General features: G+C 35.8%; 1 protein-coding gene across 1 annotated transcript in view; it reads right to left on the reverse strand.

Moving 5' to 3' along the window:
- Positions 1-12,936, reverse strand: part of LRP1B (LDL receptor related protein 1B) — a 1,793,119-nt gene that overhangs the window by 859,602 nt on the left and 920,581 nt on the right. The window contains exon 17 of the mRNA XM_070360639.1: positions 4,979-5,095. Within this exon, the coding sequence (XP_070216740.1) occupies positions 4,979-5,095 (117 nt within the window). The remainder of the gene's footprint in view (positions 1-4,978; positions 5,096-12,936) is intronic.

Below are 12,936 nucleotides of genomic sequence, written 5' to 3' on the forward strand. Positions count from 1 at the left end.
AATTTTCTGTTGACGGGTGGGGCTGTGTTCCCTCCCTGTTGTTTGACCTGAGACCAAACTATGGTAGGGGTAATGAAGATAATGGCAACCTCCTTCGAAAGGTCTTGTGTACGCAATGTTGTGTTTAGTGCGCTTAACCCTGCAGCAGGCCACTGTTGATCCATGCCTCTGCCAGAGACTCCTGGACACTCACAGAGAAGTTTGTTAAGGTGCTGCACTCAATATATTTCCAAATTTTCCAGCAAATTTGGAAAACTCAGCAGTGGCCACAGGACTGGAAAAGGTCCATTTCCATTCCAATCCCAAAGAAAGGCAATGCTAAAGAATCTTCAAACTACCACACAACTGCACATCTCACATGCAAGCAAAATAATGCTCAAAATTCTCAAAGCCAGGCTTCAATAGTATGTGAACTGAGAACTTCCAGATGTTCAAGCTGGATTTAGAAAATGTAAAGGAGCCAGAGATCAAATTGCCAACATCCATTGGACCATTGAAAAAGCAACCCAAAAATTGTTAAACTAAATTTTAAAATAAACAACTATGCTATTTTTGACTATTAATTGTCCAAGGGAAAAAAATGCAAGTTTGTGTGAAATATTATATTTAATCATGAAATACCCTTATATTTAATGCTACAGTGTGGAGATGGGAATGACGTTTGTTTGGATAATTGCTCCCATCATAAATTAGTTTTGCATATAAACAGTCATTAGGTGTATGTTAAATAAAATCAAATATGAAAGTTGATTCCCATAAGTCAGTAGTTCCTAAACTGTGGTCCCTGGAATAACAGCATGACCTACAGGATCAGAGGCTCTGGGAATGGGTTCTAGCCTTCTGTTTTTGAATGAACCCTACAGAGATTTTGATTTATGCTCAAGATTGAAAACAAGTGCCTTAATGGTACCGGAATCTGAGTGGTTTATTCATTACCCTGGGATGTTGCTGCTGCTAAGTCGCTTCAGTCGTGTCCGACTCTGCGTGACCCCATAGACGGCAGCCCACCAGGCTCCCCCATCCCTGGGATTCTCCAGACAAGAACACTGGAGTGGGTTGCCATTTCCTTCTCCAATGCATGAAAGTGAAAACTGAAAGTGAAGTCACTCAGTCGTGTCCGACCCTCAGCAACCCCATGGACTGTAGCCTACCAGGCTCCTCCGTCCATGGGATTTCCCAGGCAAAAGTACTGGAGTAGGGTGCCATTGCCTTCTCCGACCCTGGGATGAGGAATGGGCATATAACTTTTAAGCTCCTCAGGCGATTCATTAATTGACAGCTAAAGTTGAGAACCAGTCATGTTGAGAACCAGGACATGATAGTCATGTCCTTAAAATAAGATTGACCATTTAGCTCCTTGACATACTTCTGAGACAAATTTCACAATTTTAACATTTCCTCTCTTATTTGCAGCATCAAATTACAGATTCTCCTTTCTATAGAGCGAATCTACTAAAACATTTAAAATATTATTTACATATCAAGAGAAAATCCTCAAGGGCCTTCCTAATTATGTAAGTATGTGCCCACATATAATCTGAACCCCAAATATGCAATTAACTTGTAAAGGCAAATGCATATAAAATTAATTAGGTTTGTAAAGAGGTCATAGTGAATCCTACTGAAAATTTGACCCCCCTTATAGTCCCTTCAGCTCCTAATTACTACCAGAAACATTTTTAGTCACAAATTTCTCATGTTTTTAAACTCAAATTTTAATATTCTTTTCAATGTAAAACAATCATTATTAAACATAACAGAGGTGGTTTATGGAACTGAGGTGTAAAAAGAAAAAGTGATTACAGAATCTCCTAGTTGGATTAAATTTACAGGCACTTGGCTAACACCATCAGGAGAAGTGAAATATGATCAGTCCAAATTTTTAATAATGCTTAATAAAACTGGAAATTAGCTGAAACTATATTTATTTCTGGATTATTGCCAAGTAGAGTGACTGCTTTTTTTTTTTAATTCAGCAAATTAAACAATTTACATCTTTTTTTTTGTCATTTTGTATTCAGTGCAGAGATAATTTCTGTTATGAGAGAAATTTAGGCCATTCTCTCTAAACATTAAAAGTTTATGGAAAGCTTCTCTACTGATGTAGATTTTAAGTTAAAATGACAATCTGAGAGATAAAAGTATGTTGCTAAAGAGAGGAACATGTTTGGAGAAAAACATGTTTCTTATGCTATAAAAGGTACTGAGACCAGCCCATATGGTTTACTGATATTCTCTAAAATTTCATGTTTTGGAACTATGCTATTTGACAAATAAACTTCACACTGTCTGTATATCCAGTGGTGTGCTGGAGGCATCTTGTACCAGCTTACAGAGCCAATTCTTAGATTTTCAAGGATTTTTGAGTCAGTTGTTAAGCACACAGGCAGTGTTTTAAAACATGATAAATCATATAAACTTACAATTAAGTAATATTGAAAACAAGGGTAATTAATACTCACAGTTTATAATTTTCTGGGTATTTTGCTTTTGAAGTTATTTATGTTGATTGTGTCTGTATCGTGGAAATACTGCATATTGTTATGTACATGTTCTCCTCCACATTCAGAGAGTCATGTTCGCAAATTGATGTTGGCCATAGTGGGAGTATTTACATCACAAAAATAAGCAACACTGGATTGGGGCTCTTCTCCACTAAGATATGTTGATTTATCAACACACAAATGAATAAAACTCACTACAGGTGTTTGTGCATTTAAATCAGATATTTATGGATATATAATGGCAACCCACTCCAGTACTCTTGCCTGGAAAATCCCACGGACAGAGGAGCGTGGTAGGCTACAGTCCATGCAGTTGCGAAGAGTCAGACACGACTGAGTGACTTCACTTCACTTCACTTCATAATGGCATTAACTTCCCTAGTAACTCAGTATGTAAAGAATCTGCCTGCAATTTTGGTGAACTGGGTTCGATTCCAGGTTGGGAAGATCCCTGGAGAAGGAAATGGCAACCCATTCCAGTATACTTGCCTGGAGAATCCCACTGACAGAGGAGTCTGACAGGCTAGAGTCCATGGGGTTGCAAAAGTCAGACATGACTTAGTGACTAAACCACCATCATGGCATTATCTGCCCTCTATCTACACCTTATCCTTGGCTTCCAAACCAAGTTCACCGAAATGGTTGAGTTTTAGTTTTAAGCATACTTGGATTCATGGTCTAGTTCTGTTATTTATTAGTTTTGTTATCTCACACATGTTATTCATGACTTTAAATGTTGATTCTCTTAACTGTAAAATGTGGAAAGTAATATACTTCCAGTAGATTTTTCATAAAGATTCAGTAAGAAAATACGTCTGGACTCCTGACACCTTTTGTCCACTCACCTCATGAAAAGTTTGTTAGTTTGCTGGCATGATTATTTTAATTATTATTGAAATTTTAGGAATTCTTCTCTTTTGATTCAAATTACTAAAATAAAGAAAAAAATATTGCACTAGATCCATTGCTAAAAATAAGTCAGCTCAAAGTCCTGATCAAAATTCTCTAAAGAGCTCATCACAAATTTCCTACTCTGTTTTTCATGGCATTTCTTATCTGACTTGGAATTCTAACTCCAGACTTTCTCTGTATTTAACGTTTTCAGGTTGTTCATTATGTTTCTGGGATACTCTGGATGGAGATGCTAAGAGCAGAAAAGCATTTAAGTTTTTCTAAAAAGTAGAGCCCTCTAGAAGCAGACCCAGCCACATGATTAGTCTGGACATTGGAAAGGAGAGAAAATACACTGCTCAATCCCTTAACTGGCCAGCCCTCAGAAATTTTTCTACATGTAACATGTACAATTATGTAATTCTCTATTACTTTTTTTTTATTAGCATCTCTACTGTCTTCTGTGGAATGTCAATTGCCAATGATTAATACTTTATCTAGATTTTTTTTTGAGAGGTTGTAAACTCAAATGTTATAGGGACTTAGTGTGGTATAAAAAAATATTTAAAAGGAAAAATTTTAGGTAAACAGAGTGCACATGCTGAACAGAACTATTTTAATTGAGGAGTTAGAAAAAAGTCTCCTTATTTCTCTATTGGTAGAAATACTATAACATGGAGTCAAAATATTAAAAATACATACCCAGCTGTATTCTACTTTAATAAATGTGCTACACATGTCTAATTTATGCTGTCCTGTAGTAATTTAAAATATTCAAAGCCATGACTGAAATAAAGTGGAAGACTTAGAAAATCTGGTTCATTTCCTTATTGTGTTTTAGTACACAAATGATAATACGGCCTACTGATATATGGGTACAAATGGGTGTAATTAAATTGGCAACTTTATGCAATAATAGGAATTTTGCCTTTAAAAAAATGTTTTCAACTAATAAAAATTTTGTCCTTCAGAATGATACAATTCTTTAGAAATGAAACAAATGATTTATCAACTATGTATTCTCAGCCTCTATAGTGTATTGCTCCAAGAGTGTAACACATGCATACAAACAGGAAGCATGGCCTCCTCAGTTAGTCCACATGTCACTGAATGAGCTATTCTGTTTGAAAAATTTAATCATTATAGACATAAGATAAATAATGAACATCTGAGAACGTCCTGTTCGCCTTATAATAATCACTTCCTACTAAAATCTGCAATGTTTGGATCCATTTATTTTAGCCAATGATATGGCTAGTGCCTCGTGAATGGGACACATTCTGGAGTTATCATTAAAGTACACACTCAGGCCCAAAAGGCAGTAATAAAAAGTAACATCTTCTGCCTTGTTGTCTTATATTCATAAAGAAATAAACAGCCTTTTAAAACAGACGATAGTGATATAATCTGTTTGAAAGTTAGAAAGTTAAGTGAAAGTTAAGTCGCTCAGTTGTGTCCGACTCTTTGTGACCCCACGGACTGTAGCCTACAATGCTCCTCCATCTATGGGAATTTCTAGGCAAGAGTACTGGAGTGGGTTGCCATTCCCTTCTCCAGTAACAGCCTGAAAGCTCACAACTTACCACAAGATGCTATTTCGTCTGTGTGGTCCCCACAGTCATCTTCCCGGTCACACAGCCATGCTCTGGGAATGCAGCGCCCGTTTCCACAAGAAAACTGGTCCACTTCGCATGTCCTGGCTAAGGTGATCAATTAATGCACAGAGGATAAATTTAGAGACCTTTTGAATAATATTGAGGATAAAATAAATCATACAATAACTCTTTTACACATAAGATATTACATTTCTCTATTAGATAAAATATTTTCTAATTAAATCTTTATTAAAATTTTGGTAATGCCAGCTTGTCAGCCTTTTCTAAAGTTCACATGCTCTGCCCTTCAATTAAATGAATGCTAAGTGACAAGATATTCTGTAATCTTCACACATGTTCATAAATGAAGCTGTGAATTCATTATTTTACAATTTTTGTCTGGCACATGCTGATGAATATATGACTGAATTAAATTTCCTCCAATTTTTAATTAACAAAAAATTATTTTGCATAGCCTTGGATGATAAGCCAAGAAACTTGCTATAATGAAGGAGGCAGGATTTGGAGATATCAGGGTAACTGGTTTCTAATTATGGGGTCAAAATTGTCTTTGTCCTCTAACGTTTTCAATGCATTTATTTTTGATCTACAAATGAGTTCAAGTATGGATCAAGAATGCAGAAAATATTTTCTAAAAATATATATTTAGCCTTAAAATGGATTTTTTAAACTTACTTTTAAGTGTAGTGATACAAAAATGTATAACTTTTCAGTCAAAATATATTAATGAACTTTGCTTTGAGCTCTTTTAAGGATTTCAAGAAACACACACAGAAAACCTTGCTTTCTTTGCTAGCCAAAGGCAGTGGTTTAAAATTATTCAGTAAAGGGGTTATGTTCTATAAGGCATTTGATTGCCTTTTTCTATTATAATCAGATCAACTTTTGAAAGCATGAGAGCCTAGATAGCTTCCTAATTCTTCTTCCAGGCCTTAGTTTGTCACATATTTATTTTTAAATGTTTGGTTTTATTTTCCCTTTTGACACTCTGAACTACAAATCTGTTTTCCTATGTTGTCAAGTATACCAGCATTCCTTTTAATTAGACAAAAGGAAGGAGTGGGGTAATTGGGAAGGAGACACTCAGACCTATTAATATTTGTGTTAGATGAAGATTTGACAGTTGAGGAACAATTAGAGTCTGAGTTCCTGCAGCTATGACCTGAGAACATTGCTTTGTTTATAGATATCCCCTTGTTTCCTGGGCTTGAGAAACAGACAGGTGTGTTCCTATTTCATCAGAACACCCTGTGAACTTTAATACTAATGGCTTATATAAAATAGACTGTGGTTCAAAGTCATCCAAACACACTAAAATGGGTTTCCATAACTCAGACTTTAAGAAGTCACATAAAATAGTTTCTTTAAAGTCATATACTAGTAATTTTCTTTAAGAAAACTGCACTTGCTCTGTAAAGACGTATATCCATTATTGGTGAGTATTTAGAAGATTACTTGAGAAAAAACAAATGAAATGTTTGATTTGATTTCTTAGATTGGATATAGTGTTTCTATTCTCAGTGACTCTAATTAGAAAGACCAAGAAAAGTGTTGCACTGTGTTTGGCTTTGATTATGTGGATAAGGGTGCTCAATCTAAAATACATTATACCGTATATGATTTTTCCTTTTTTACAAGTAAACTGTTTTAGATTAATAGACTTTAGATCGCCCAACAAACAAGTATGATTCTGAAGTTTTCAATGTTGAAAGTTTAAGGTAAGATTTAATATTCCTACATTACTTTATTTTGTTAACCTTATGGATTTTATGCAAAATTACTCTAATATTTAGAGTAAATCAACAATGTTCCTAGTGTCAACTACAAGTTGGCACTTGCTATCTACCTCTACAAGGATTAATTCATATGCTGCTGCAGCTGCTGACCTTCAACACCCCATGAAAGAGTTCAGGGTAGAGATCAGAAACAGGGCACTCTGTACTCAGGGCAAAACTGGCAGAATAGGTAGTCAGATAGTTAGACATTTTCAGGAGCCAATTTTATGAATCCAATTCTTGTATCTCCTCATATCTAGAAAACCACTAAAATCCTTCATGGTGGTGACTGCTTCTCTTGACTACCAAAAGCTTCATGAGACTAGTCGAAACATTTTGGAAAAAATATGTGCTTGATTACATGTACTATCCCTTCACCAAAATCACCTATATACTGATCTTTCCCCTTTGCCTCTTTGGAGCAGTTTCTCAGAGCTATCTGAGGAGCTATAGCTGTCTCCCAGGATGCAGTCCTCATTTTGCCCCAAATAAACGTAAGTTGCAACTCTCACACTCTGCATTTTTTTTTAAGTCAACACTAGGTAATTTTAATAAAACCACATTTGCATTAGCCTAAAGAAGTGTGAAGATGTTGGCATTAGTTAAGTTGGTGGGAAGAGGAAGGCACAGAGCTGTGAGACAGATAATTAGCTTTTTCTCTTACATGTCTCTGTATCATTTCACTGATCACAGTAAATACTTTTTACCTTTTGAGTTGTAAGAGAAACTGAATAACACAGTTTTATTTTCCACTCTTCCTCCTGTTTTTTTTTCCCTCCCTCTTTTTTTCCTTCCCTTCTTCCTCCCTCCCTGCCTTTCTCTTTTCTTTTGTTCTCTCAACATTTCTTTTTCTAAATCTCTCCTTTTCTCCCTCATTTACTACACATTTATTCCTTCCACTTTTCTGGTTTTCTTGCTTTGAAGAAGAAAAGATATCACATAGTTTCATTTTCATTAAATCTTCTAATTGACCCATAATGAGATTATATTATAATCTCCAATACAATGTTTTTCCATTCGATTCTCTTGTGTCACTCTCCTAATCATTCATGTGTAATTCTAACCAGTTTTCTCCGGTTCTCTTCTCTCACCAGTACTGCTCTAACGATTAGAGAGGAGAATGAGAAAGGACTCCTAGATACCTATCTCACATCACCTAGGACACATCTCACATTGTGATGGGGATTTGTGTATCACCTCCTTAACTAGGAAACCTGCACAACTGTTATGACTCTTTATTTCAAAGAATAATTACTGGCTTATGATAAAAGGAGACTATGCCCTGAAAATATATGAATTCATTGTCTTTTCTGATCATGGAGAAAATAATCTGCTTAGTCTACCAGGCAAATTTAACAGATTTTTAGATAAGAAAAATGCTTCATTCCATAAATCTACAAGTACTGTCTATATGATATAATCAGATTGACTAAATTATCACCTTTTAATCACTAGATTTGTATCAAGAAGACACAACCTTGACTTTCTCAGTTCTTGTCTCCATCAATTCTAAATTAGTTTGGAGGTGAGATTAGCAGAGCAGCCCCAGAGGACTCTAATTTTGTAGCAAATTCTGCTCTAATGAAGAGGAAATTTACACCTCCTCAGTGGAACTGTTTATTTAGCAGTGAATCAGAAATTCACTGTCAAAATGTGAATTTTTTCTACCCATCACTAAGGATGCTTCCCCTGCAGTCATACAGCAGTGAGAAATCCCACAGTGTATAGGAACAAGGAGGGGGAGGACAGAGCTTGATACATTGTTCCTAAACTTTATCTGCACTGTATCAAAGCATTCTATTTAAACAAAATCTACATCATATGTAAATATACTCTCCAATTTATCTTGTAAAAAAATAATTCTGATTTTAAAAAATATATCAGGTTTCCTTAACACAATCCTATTGGTCTAGTTTGAATTTAGTTAAAATTTGTGTGGGATATGAGAATAAATATTATGTCATTGAACCAGAGCTCTATGCTGTGGGAAAAAGCTTGTCTGACACTGCCTACGCTTGAAGCCAAGGATCATCATGGTTACTACAGGGAAACTTTTTTTTTTTAACCTAACAACTTCCCATCTTTTCCATGGGGATGGTTTTGATCCCTGTCTCCTGTACAATGTCATGTACCTCCATCCATAGTTCATCAGGTACTCTGTCTATAAGATCTAGTCCCTTAAATCTATTTCTCACTTCCACTGTATAATCATAAGGGATTTGATTTAGGTCATACCTGAATGATTTAGTGGTTTTCCTTACTTTCTTCAATTTAAGTCTGAATTTGACAATGAGAGTTCATGATCTGAGCCACAGTCAGCTCCCGGTCTGGTTTTTGCTGACTGTATAGTTTCTCCATCTTTGGCTGCAAAGAATATAATCAATCTGATTTCAGTGTAGACCATCTGGTGATGTCCATGTGTAGAGTCTTCTCTTGTGTTGTTGGAAAAGGGTGTTTGCTATGACCAGTGTGTTCTCTTGGCAAAACTCCATTAGCCTTTGCCATGCTTCATTCCGTATTCTATAGCCAAATTTGCCTGTTACTTCAGATGTTTCTTGACTTCCTACTTTTGCATTCAAGTCCCCTATATTGAAAAGGACATCTTTTTTGGGTGTTAGTTCTAAAAGGTCTTGTAGGTCTTCATAGAACCATTCAACTTCAGCATTACTGGTTGGGACATAGACTTGGATTACTGTGATATTGAATGGTTTGCCTTGGAAACGAACAGAGATCATTCTGTCATTTTTGAGATTGCATCCAAGTACTGCATTTCAGACTCTTTTGTTGACCATGATGGCTACTCCCTTTATTCTGAGGGATTCCTGCCCGCAGTAGTAGATATAATGGTCATCTGAGTTAAAGTCACCCATTCCAGTCCATTTCAGTTCGCTGATTCCTAGAATGTCGACATTCACTCTTGCCATCTCTTGTTTGACCACTTCCAATTTGCCTTGATTCATGGACCTGACATTCCAGGTTCCTATGCAATATTGCTCTTCACAGCATCGGACCTTGCTTCTATTACCAGTCACGTCCACAGCTGGATATTGCTTTTACTTTGGCTCCATCCCTTCATTTTTTCTGGAGTTATTTCTCCACTGATCTCCAGTAGCATATTGGACACCTACTGACCTGGGGAGTTCCTCTTTCAGTATCCTATCACTTTGCCTTTTCATACTGTTCATGGGGTTCTCAAGGCAAGAATACTGAATTGGTTTGCCATTAAAAGATGCTTACTCCTTGGAAGGAAAGTTATGACCAACCTAGATAGCATATTAAAAAGTAGAGATATTACTTTGCCAAAAAAGGTCAGTCTAGTCAAGGTTATGGTTATTCCAGTGGTCATGTATGGATGTAAGAGTTGGACTGTGAAGAAAGCTGAATGCCAAGAATTGATGCTTTTGAACTGTGGTGCTAGAGAAGACTCTTGAGAGTCCCTTGGACTGCAAGGAGATCCAACCAGTCCATCTTAAGGAGACCAGTCTTGGGTGTTCATTGAAAGATCTGATGCTGAGGCTGAAACTCCAATACTTTGGCCACCTCATGCGAAGAGTTGATTGGTCATTGGAAAAGACCATGATGCTGGGAGGGATTGGGGGCAGGAGGCAAAGGGGACAACAGAGGATGAGATGGCTGGATGGCATCACTGACTCAATGCACATGAGTTTGAGTGAACTCTGGGAGTTGGTGATGGACAGGGAGGCCTGGTGTGCTGTGATTCATGGGGTCACAAAGAGTCAGTCATGACTGAGCGACTGAATTGAACTTCTCATCTTTGGTCTCTAGGTCTCCCTCAAAAGTACACAAAACTCTGTTGTTGTTGATGATGAAAAACAACTCCCAAACCCTGCCTATCAGCTCTGTTCTGCCCCTTTGTGTTCCCCTTTTCCCTTCCAGGTTCTCTCTCCAACTGCCCGCTACCCTCTAAGGACTTCACCCTCCACAATCACTTATATATTTTTTTCAGTCAAATATTTCCATCACTTAGAAAAGTATAGGAAATATCATTAAAATCTGTTTGTCTTCTTATAGAACTATCAAATCTTAATTTTTTCTACATTTGCTACAGATTCTAATTTAAGTAAAAGTATTATACTTACATTTGAAGTCCCTTATGTAATCTTTCCCAGTCACATTTCCCTTTCTGTTTCATAGAGGTAATTTTTATCCTTAGTTTTTTTTTTTTTTTTAAATCTCTGTATTTTATTCCTATTTTTATATGTTTGTTAATCAACAAGCACATATAGAACATTTTTGTATTTTTATATTTCATATGAATGGCACTGAATTGCTTATTGTTATAAGATTTTGAGTTAACACTGCTTTTTGAAATTTCTGTTAATATTTGAGTTCTAATTTTTCATTTTAATTGTGAATACCACATGGTCTTATCAGGTTATATTTTCTAATTAAATGATTTAAACTGTTATTTAGACATTTTTCTAAGTTATTTATTTATTTTTGGTAAGGCTTAGCTTAGACATCCCCTCCTCTAGTAGGACTTCCAGGAGAGCCAAAGATTAATTAGTAGCTCTTTTTGTGCTTCTATTTGAGGGTCAACTTAGTTCTATGGGAATGAACTCTTTGAATGTCTTTCTCTTCATCTTATCTCATAACTTCTTAAAGAAATTACTGTGTATTTTTCCTCATTCTATCTCCAATGCTGTGATAGATATTTACTGAATTAGTAGATCCACTGAGGAGAAATCCCAAAGAAATATAATACAAAATTGGTTGGTTATAGGAAAGAATTTTCATTTAAATATAAAGTAGTCACACTGCTAAAGGCTACAGGATAGTGGTTTCAATTACAAAATAATCCCCATATGAGTATTATTTTATCTAGGATACATATCCATGTATACTTCTATATCTAGAAATGTAGAGAAATAACTCAACCAGGGAAATCATTTAATGAATTTGCCATATTTTTCCAAGATAGTGACCTGAATGACCTATTCATTTTGGTAAAACAAAATGGAAATACATTGTAACCTGACAGCATAGTTTTCAAAGCTAAAAGCCATAATTATTTTTCTCTTTGTATTTTTTTTTCAATTTAGAAAGATATAAGGTGACCATAGTAGCTATCATAAATATGACAAGAAGACCTAATAGTTAGTAGCAGACTTCAGCTGCTGTCACTTAAAGTAGCACTTGAGGTGCAAGCAAGTGGCATTCTATTTTCTAGTGAACTGAGGCCTGGAGTGTCTTAAAAATCTTACTAATTAGGATTAATTTTTTTATTTGCTCTTATACATAACATTTTCACTCTTTCGATGTAAGTAGCTAATCAATCCCAAATCCTTCTTTAAAAATCATGTAGAAACAAGCAGATTTTAAAAAATCAAATAGAAATGAAGAAGACATGGTATTATGAAGTGACACAGCAATGCCTGTTAATTTAAGGTGAAAGCAGATCTATCTTGTTAGGATGTAATACTATATAGTCTCTGAGTTGAATCTTAATATAAAAGAATAATAATTGCACTAATTTAGAAAGATGCTTCATTGTAAATTGCAGTCATATTCTAAGAGTGACCTGGGAAACATTAAACTGACCAAGTCTAGAGTTCTAGCTAATTCTCAAGATAACATAGTTCGTTAAAAAGAGCAATGGCCCTGGAGAGAGATGAAGTGAGTTTTCCTAAATCCTTACCAATGATGAGTTAAGGCAAATCTCTTCTTCCACCTCATCTATGAAAAGAATAAACTTGAAGGCAGGAGCCTAGGCCCAACTGGTCTCTAAAGGTCCCTTTCTGTTAGATAGTTTTTGGCAAAACACCCTTATGAAAGACATAAAATATCTTGAAAATAATCAGTTGCTCTAAAAGAGTAGACCGAGCTTTTAATCAAGGGACAGGAGAATGACTAGCCCATGGATCCTCAGTAAATACATTACCATGGGGAAAAAAAAGAATATAAAATGGAGGCTAGGATTACAGAATGGTGACTATTTCATTCTTGTTGCTGATATTTAGTACATGATGCAAAGCTCTGGAAATTTTATACTTCTACAGAGTTGAAAGCAATAAATGTGGGAATTGAGGTACAGGGAGGCACAAGTCTTCCCAAGAATGCCAGTTTCAAAATCCAGAGTACAGTCAGGCTTCTTGACCTCTTGGTCTTTTATCTATGTGCTGCCTTTGC

This window comes from Bos mutus, chromosome 2 (assembly GCF_027580195.1).
Source record: "Bos mutus isolate GX-2022 chromosome 2, NWIPB_WYAK_1.1, whole genome shotgun sequence".
NCBI lineage: Eukaryota > Metazoa > Chordata > Mammalia > Artiodactyla > Bovidae > Bos > Bos mutus.